The 8,565-nt window shown below is 54.7% G+C and overlaps 1 protein-coding gene across 1 annotated transcript in view; it reads right to left on the bottom strand.

The window, feature by feature from the left end:
• Positions 1–412: 412 nt before the first annotated feature.
• stk40 (serine/threonine kinase 40) overlaps positions 413–8,565 on the bottom strand; it is a 12,237-nt gene continuing 4,084 nt past the window's right edge. Inside the window, exons 2-11 of the mRNA XM_019865337.1 lie at positions 7,188–7,327; positions 6,070–6,155; positions 5,268–5,414; positions 4,317–4,541; positions 4,194–4,246; positions 3,282–3,397; positions 2,715–2,859; positions 2,514–2,633; positions 1,848–1,935; positions 413–1,735 (exon numbers count right to left, since the gene is read on the bottom strand). Of these exons, the coding sequence (XP_019720896.1) occupies positions 1,520–1,735; positions 1,848–1,935; positions 2,514–2,633; positions 2,715–2,859; positions 3,282–3,397; positions 4,194–4,246; positions 4,317–4,541; positions 5,268–5,414; positions 6,070–6,155; positions 7,188–7,314 (1,323 nt within the window). The 5' untranslated portion in view covers positions 7,315–7,327 and the 3' untranslated portion in view covers positions 413–1,519. The remainder of the gene's footprint in view (positions 1,736–1,847; positions 1,936–2,513; positions 2,634–2,714; positions 2,860–3,281; positions 3,398–4,193; positions 4,247–4,316; positions 4,542–5,267; positions 5,415–6,069; positions 6,156–7,187; positions 7,328–8,565) is intronic.

Below are 8,565 nucleotides of genomic sequence, written 5' to 3'. Positions count from 1 at the left end.
TCTGCTCGGCAACGCGGTTCCACGCCATCTTACGGACGCTGCGGACACCGGGGGGGTCGACGAGCTCGAAGGGACAAAAACAAGAGACACGCTTGCTCCGCAGTCTCCACTTGGCTGCGGAGGTCCGCTTTTGTTCTTGGATCAAATCTGCGTGGGGGGGATTTTCCGCTTCTGTGGTTTTGTTTGGCCAGAGAACACAAATGCATTAACGGCCATGGAAAGGAGGCAGATTTTTTATCAGAGAGGAGACTTGAAGGAGACGGGAAATCAGGCCGCTGCCGCCAAGTGGAGACTGAGGACGCCGTTCGAGATTATCAAATAATAAGAGACATTTTTTATGGGGGGGGGGGGGGGGGGGGGGGGGGGGGGAAATAAGTGCTGCTCATTTCTGGTTATTCGCCAGTCTCTGTTCGAAATGCCAGAAAATGAACATGCTAGCTTGTGGAAGGCGTGGTTGCGCGCTGCCCATAGTCTCCACTTGGCCGGAGCCCTCAGCTGTTTTTTTTTTTTTTTTAAATGCTGCCCTCTTGGAGGTGACTGGAGGTGACCCATTGGAATTAAAAATCCCCCCCCCCCCACACCACCCCAAAGAGAAACTGAGCCAATGCTAACCGTGTACTCCACAGTCTCCCCTCGGAAGCAGCGCCCCCGTTTTGCCACCCGCCTTGGGATTAAATTTGCATTGAACGCCGCATGGATTCGGAGGGTTTTCGCAGAGCCGGAGCTGGTACCGCGCTGTGGAAAAGCGTCGAGAGACTGGAGGATAGCTTAAAGATGGCCGCCGGCTCGGCGGGCCCTGGCTTGAGACGCGCGCGCGTTGCGTTGCGCAACTTGGCTATGCAAACATGTCAAAGTGTCGTTCACATTCATACCGGAAAACAAAAGCACACTTTTCATCTGGTCTTCGTCAGACTACCTGGAAGCCATTACAAATCCCAATGAGGCGCCGGGTACCGGTTCCGTGGCGCCCCCCACCGCCCCCCCTCGCGATTTTTTTGGGCCGTGACACCAAGGAGGACAACGAGGCAGCGTCCAACATCGGGGGGTCTTGGCGTGGCGGCGACTTCCAGGCTTTCCGCACGCTAAGCTGCCTGATGCTAGGGAAAGAGACGACCAGTACTAACGTGTGCTCCCATAATGTCCGTCTTCAATAGGATATTACAAATGCTACTCCAAGGTCATAATGCTAAAAAAAAAAAAAAAAAAACGAAAGACAAAAAAAAAAAAAAAAAAGCTTATTCCGTCCAAAACTCGAGAAGGGTTTGTCGTTTCTTTCCCCGTGGCGTGACGGGGGGAAAACACGAACGTCGCCGGTGGCTTGGTAGAACAGTGAGCGTGGTTTACCAACACGGAGGAAGAGACGGAGAGGTAGATTGACTTGAAGGTTTTCCAAAAAGGGGGATGACAGTAGAGAAGGAAAGGAGGCATGGCGGGGAAGGCGGAGGTGCTGCTACACGACGGCGGTCCCGTACGGCTCGGCCGCTCCGGAATACGCGGCGAGAGCGCAGACGAGGGGGCTCTACTTGCGTAGGAAGCGCTGCGCCAGGATGGCGGCGTCCAGCGGGCTGACGGGCTGGGCGTCGTGGCCCAGCCGCCGCACCGGCGGCAGGCTGTTGAAGTGGCGCTTGAGGAAGCTCTTGGCCTCGTGGAAGGTGTTCTTCTCCTCGGCCAGCAGCAGCTGCTGACGCATGTAGTTCTCAAACTCGTACTGCGACGACTCCTCCGTCACTTTGGCCTGGAAGAGACCAAAAGACTCCCATATCAAGACGGACACTTTTTTGGGTTGTTTTTTCTCAATAACAACTTGAGCCGCACGGCGCCAAGCCGGCCTCGCCGCTTCTTTTTACCTCTTGCAGATGCTCCGGGTGGTGGTTGACCTGATCGTCAATGTCCGGAACCACCTGAAGCGGGCCGCTCAGCGACGAAACGGACTGCCTGCAATTTAGAGGAGCTGAAATGAATCGACCGCTCGTTTACGCGACTATTTTCGTCATCGGGGTAATTGTTTCACTGCTTAGTTGGGAGTTCAGTTCTGTCTTGTGTGTGTGTGTGTGTGTTTTTTTTTTTTTTAATGTCGAAACCAGCGGTGTCAAACATACGGCCCGCGGGCCGAAACCGGGCCCCCAAGGAGGTTCAATCGGGCCCGCAGGATAATTTAAAAGTGAAAAAAAATATGCATAAAAGACACAAAATTAATATTTTTAATAAGGTGCAATTCATGGAGTATCCACTAGGTAACGCACCGTTTTCATCAGGGTAGAAGACGACGTTGTTTTGATGACTCGTTCAAAGTTTTGTGCCTTTGTACAATCAGTGGGATCAGTTGCAATGCACCGATGTGAATGACGAAAAAGTAAATTGCACATTTTTGTCGAAGGAAATCGAAGGTGCTTCATGAAATGTTTTGGGAAAAGATATGCTTTCAATCTGCCATCAATCTGGATAAAAATAAAAATCTGCTCATTGCTTCAAGTCGGCCGAGCGGCGATCCGAAAAGAGAGACGCGCGCGTACCACGAGGCGATGATGTCACCGAGCGACTGCAGCACCTCGCCGGCGGTCAGCCTCTGCTGAGGGTCGAGCACCAGCAGTTTTCGGATCAGACACACCGTGCTGTCGGATACGCGGCCGTCTCTGCGAGGGGGGCAAGTGTGTTTACGTGAGACACAACGAAAGCCATAACCGCGGCGAGATCTCGTCCGCCCGGCGACTCACTCTGGGACCGAGTACTCGGCGGCCTTGATTTTGCGGAAGAGCTCTTGAGGTATGCTGTCGTAGAAGGGGAACTGGCCGTAGAGCATGGTGAACAGCACCACGCCGAGAGCCCACATGTCGCTGGGCTTGCCGCGGTACGGGCGACCTGGAAAAGGCAGAACCCGGACGGGGGTAAGTGAGAGACGCGCACTTCAACTCAGGTATGCACCGCGAGAAACGCACGCGCAAAGAGACAAACGGCGACGGCGTAAGTAGGGGGGGGGGGGGGTATACGGAGGAGGGGGTTTCCCCCTCCAGTGAGTCATCAGTGCGTGAGTCATCGAACGCGTGCTTGGAATTGCACGCCGGTCACATTTGTCTTGTCTCGCGCACGTACACGGAGCTTTGTGGACAGCTTTCGCTCATTTTCTGCCCCCCCCCCCTCTCGGCGCCAGTCGAGCAGCGGAGGCGAGCTGTCAGCAACGCCCCGCCCCGCTCCGAGGACGGAAAAACAACCGGCGAGGGCCGGAGGCGTTGCGCAACCGCCCCGCGGAGGCAACTCGTGAGTCGTTTCAGCGGGACACTCACCGCTGAGCACGTCCGGGCTGATGTAGGCGGGGCTTCCTCTCTGGTCTTTGAGCAGGTCGTCTTCACTCACCAGGTGTTTCCCTAAGCAGAAGTTGGTGATGGTGATTCTGTGCGTCCTGCAAGAACAAGCAAACGAGTGGATACCGCCAAACAATAAAAGCTGCTCTCCGCGGCGCGATCGGAGTGAATCAACTCTCGTGCGGAGTCAAAAGCCAAAGACGAAAAAGGAGGAGTTTGAAAAAAAATGGCCGGCGAAGAGGGGGGGCTTGCCCAACATTCATTGCAAAGAGCGGGAGCAGCCGCAACGGAACAGACTCGAGTATGACTTGCGCGCTCCCTCTCATGAGTACCGGTCAAAAGAGGCGAGCGGCGGCATTCGGGACCAACTGGAGACGCTCGGTGGAGGACCGGCTGACTCCCAAATCCAGTGCGTTAGAGCAGTCGCGTTAAGTTGGGTGAGAAAGAACGACATGAGTCAACTTGCGGCCGAGGATGATCGTTCAGGACCGAGCCGGTGTGGCGAGGAGCTGGCGGGCGGGCGGATTTGGATTTAGAAAGCTGAAAAACGCGCAGAACGTCAACACAGACGCGCGTGCCCACTTTCTGGTGTAGCCACGCCACATACCGTGTGCCACACGTGTTTTTCGAATAAAGGCCACCCGGCTTCCTCCTCTCCTTTCTCACTTCCACACCACACGCGCGCAAACTTTGGTTGCGGCCAATCGCCGTCCGTCCAAGCCCAAGTTTCTTTTCCGCCGAGCGGCGTTAATTTCGTCGACTCAAATTTTTTAAGCGCGAGGCAATGAGTCTTCCTACGTGCCGATCCCGCCGTTGGGACAAGAATGCGGCCCTCCGCTCGGGTGCGACACGGGTGCGGCGCGGCGCGGGCGAGGTGGCGGCAAAAAGCCTTACCGTTTGTTCAGCACCATGTTTCCCAGCTTGAGGTCTCGGTGCACGATGTTCTTCTGCAGGGGGAAAAAGGGGCCGTCAGGACACACGCCGCGCGGATATTTGAAAGGCCGGCCGCGAGCTCACCTTATGCAGGGCCTCCACCACGCGCACCACGTCGTAGAAGATGACGATGGCCTCGCGCTCGCCCAGCCTCTTCTCCTTGATGACGTAGTGCTGCAGGTTGATGAGGTCGGCCGTCTTGTCGCCGAAGTCGTGCGCGCACAGGCAGTCCAGCACCAGGCAGATCCGCTTCTTCGTCTTGCGCGACTTGTTGGCCTCGGGGTCCTCGGCGATTTCGTAGGCCCGGTCCTGCAAAACCGCGACAGAGGGGGAGGGGAAACCTTAGCGGAAGACGCGGCGCCACGGATCCGGCGCGCTCGCTCGCTCGACATTGCGCTCAATGTGGCCAATCGAAGCGCTTTTGCTCGGGCGACCTGGAAGAGGCCGTGATGGTGGACCACGCCGTCCTGGTTGTGCAGCAGAGACAGGAGGGAATACTCGGTGTGCAGCAGCATCTTGCCCTGCCTCTCCTCTTGCGTCTCGCCGGCAGAGTCGGCGCGCTCCTCCTCCAGCGTCAGGATCTGCGCAAAACAGGAGGGGGGGCGTAAAATGAAAGAAGCCGGATTGGACAACGGCACCCATTTGCCGGTCCAGTTTCATTATCTCTGTCCAGTTGAAGACCCAAGTTCCAGACCGCCGAGCAGAGCCTTGGTTTGATCGAAGATGCCGACAGTTTGAGATTTTTTCTTTGAACGTGTGATTTCCGACATCATTGCTGCAGGTTGATGAGGTCGGCCGTCTTGTCGCCGAAGTCGTGCGCGCACAGGCAGTCCAGCACCAGGCAGATCCGCTTCTTCGTCTTGCGCGACTTGTTGGCCTCGGGGTCCTCGGCGATTTCGTAGGCCCGGTCCTGCAAAACCGCGACAGAGGGGGAGGGGAAACCTTAGCGGAAGACGCGGCGCCACGGATCCGGCGCGCTCGCTCGCTCGACATTGCGCTCAATGTGGCCAATCGAAGCGCTTTTGCTCGGGCGACCTGGAAGAGGCCGTGATGGTGGACCACGCCGTCCTGGTTGTGCAGCAGAGACAGGAGGGAATACTCGGTGTGCAGCAGCATCTTGCCCTGCCTCTCCTCTTGCGTCTCGCCGGCAGAGTCGGCGCGCTCCTCCTCCAGCGTCAGGATCTGCGCAAAACAGGAGGGGGGGCGTAAAATGAAAGAAGCCGGATTGGACAACGGCACCCATTTGCCGGTCCAGTTTCATTATCTCTGTCCAGTTGAAGACCCAAGTTCCAGACCGCCGAGCAGAGCCTCGGTTTGATCGAAGATGCCGACAGTTTGAGATTTTTTCTTTGAACGTGTGATTTCCGACATCATTTTTTTTTTCCTCATTTATACAGAACAACTCCCAGAAATGTAGTTTCGTCCGCTTTTTGCCATTTGAATTGAGAGTCGACAAAAACAAAACCGAAACCTCGCCCGTCGCGCTAACAGAGGTGGCCGGTGCCGCCGCCGCCGCCGCTCTAACGTGCTGCGCTGAATTGGCACTTTTGCGTTTATTGTCAAAATCCGCGATTGGTCGTCACGTCGTAAGTTGTTGCGCAATCACTGATGACTGCAACAACATAAGACATGACATCAAACCACGTCGTTCACTCCGGGAACCTTCCGTGCTGCCGGCGTTAATCATTCGAGGCTTCTCCGCAGATGCAGCTGGATTTTACTCCGATATTTTGAAATCATTTGTTTGTTTTTTTTTTTAAAAAAAATTTAAAAAAAGGTGAAAAGTTCACATGCTCACCGAATGACATTTGATCTCCCAAGTTTGCACGTTACTTACTTTGAGCTGGTAGAAATCGTCGCTGCCGTCTTTCCTGGCCAGACACTGCACGATGCTGGGCACTGGCGAGTTGCCGAGACGAGGCCCTGCAGCAAACAAAAAACAAAAACAAAAAAAAAAACAAAACAAGAAAGAAAACAGTCACATGACGAAAAGGCCGGCAATGTGCTCATTAAAAATAAAAAGTAAAACAAAGGCTGCCCATGGCCTACGAGGCCCTGCAGCAAACAAAAAAAAAAAAAAAAACAAAACAAGAAAACAATCGCATGACGAAAAGGCAGATAATGTGCTCATTAAAAATAAAAAATAAAGGCTGCCCATGGCCTTCCCCGCACGGCTCAAGGTTTAGTTTGGCACTTTGCAGATGGGCTCATCGTGCAAACGAGACTTGTCAGGAGGGCCTCAGGAGTGAGAAGAAAGTCCACCTTCCGCTCTGCGTCATGGCGATGGGCAAAAATTCTTTTTCTTCTTGTCTCAGGCGTGCGGATGCGCACACGCAGACACTTGGCCGGGCACGCCGACTCGACGACAAACGACTCGCCAATCCGAATTCAATTTCCACCAAAGTCGTGCGGAAAAAGTTGCTCTCAAAAGGCACGTTGAAGGGGGGGGGGGGGCCTTTTGGGCGTCTTGACTCTTTTTCGCAGGCTTTTCGTTTTGGGCGATGGCGAAGCGGTCGCAGAAGTCATTTTTCGCAAAGCGCGACCAGTTGACCGAGAGGCACTCGTCTTACTTTAATATGACCAGAGCGCGGTTCCTGTGGCTCTAGACGGGAGCAAATTTGTTCGAAAAAGGTCCCGCTGATGCACTCCAGTCATCATGACGGGCGATTCCAACTTACAACCCATTTGACGCTTCAAGGGGGGGGGAGGGGGTTGCCATGACACTGCTTTGATGTTGAAATACGTCTTTAGGTGAAACCGGACTGTGGTGCAAAAAGTGTTGGGGACCGCTGTACTGTGCTCAGGAAAGAAAAAAAAAAAAAAAAAGTAAATCCCCAGAAATCCGCCCCCCCCCCCCCAAAAAAACCCCTTCAGTTTTCATTAAATCATTCATTCACTCCGACTTCGCCTATTAGGAAACTCCAGGTTGTAATTTATCCACGTTGATTCCCTTACCCAGGACAAAGGGCCCAGCTCGCTTGGCGTTGCCGCCAGATATGCCGGCGTACACTGGACACTGCAGCTTGCCGGCCCTGCCCGACGTCTCTCCGGCCGCTCTCTCCGACGCACGTCGCTTGGACATACTGGATGGAGCTCTAACGAGGGAAGAAGAAGAAGAAGAAAAATCACATCGGGGCACGAGCACCGGCAGCCGAATGCTGAAAAAAAAAACAACAACACAAATAAATTTTTTTAAAACGCCCGCAACGGTGTGACACGGCGACACGATGACGACTTGGACCTGCAGCCGCCGTCGCCGCCGCCGCGCGCGTGGAGAGGTATGCTTTGTTTGAGCGCGTTCCTGCGCCGTGACATAACGCCGGCTTCTTCCCGTAACAGGGAAGTAAGGAGAGCAATGACTCACCGCTTTTGACTGGCAGCGCTTACCCGGGGACGGAGATAGGCGTTTGAATGTTCGGGTGATGATTCGGACCAAATGCACAGCTCCCCGAGCGGTGACGCGCGTGCCAAACCAGCTCTGGAAGCTTTAAAGCATGACAAAAGGGCATACCTGTGGATGCGTGTGGGGGGAAAATGGGGGGGCAATGTGCATGACTGACAACATTTAACTTCCTCATTTTGTGAGCAAAACATTCGAACTGCGTTTGAAAGCGGGCGGGAGGAGCCAAACTATTTTCCAAAAATGTTTTTTCATGTGCAATTTTCCACCTGGTCCGGAACGTATTGCCCACAATAACGCGGACCTTCGCCGCGTACAAGTAATTCGGCGCGCATTCAAGCCGAGGAGGAAGTGTGACTCACACGAGCAGCACAATCCGAGGATGGTAATAAAAACCAGATTCAACAGCACGCGGCCATTTTTTAGGAGGCAGAGCGAGACCAAGTAACGGGCTGCTCTTATAATCATCCGGAATTCGAATTTCCAATGAAGGCATCGCACGCCACCCGCCGGTTGGCGCTTTGGGCCAATGCGGGAACAGTTGGCCCGCTGCTGCCAATTCTCACTTGCGCGAGGCTCTCTTTTTCGTTTTTTTTTTTTTTGGGTGATCCCAGACAGCCGACCGTGTCACCGTCGTGTGTCTCGCCCATCTGTCCCCCATCCCCGCGAGTCATCCATCGCCCAGCGACGGGTTGGGAGAGGCATCGTAATGCCGGTGCCCACGGGACAAAAGCCGATCTCCCGGAAATAGAATCCGAACGAGCGCCTGAGGTGGGTCCGCCCCCCCGCAGGACTTCGCCAAAAAAACACATTTTTAGTTCCACCAACAACTCTTCTTCTCCGAGTATGGCGCCAAGTGACGAACCGATAGCAAAGCGCCCAAAATCCCCCCCCCCCCCCCCCTCCCCCCCCCCCCCCACCCACAATCACCTA

The sequence above is a fragment of the Hippocampus comes genome, unplaced genomic scaffold, assembly GCF_001891065.2.
Source record: "Hippocampus comes isolate QL1 unplaced genomic scaffold, H_comes_QL1_v1.1 scaffold444, whole genome shotgun sequence".
Lineage (NCBI taxonomy): Eukaryota > Metazoa > Chordata > Actinopteri > Syngnathiformes > Syngnathidae > Hippocampus > Hippocampus comes.
This window is presented reverse-complemented; position numbering and strand designations above follow the sequence as displayed.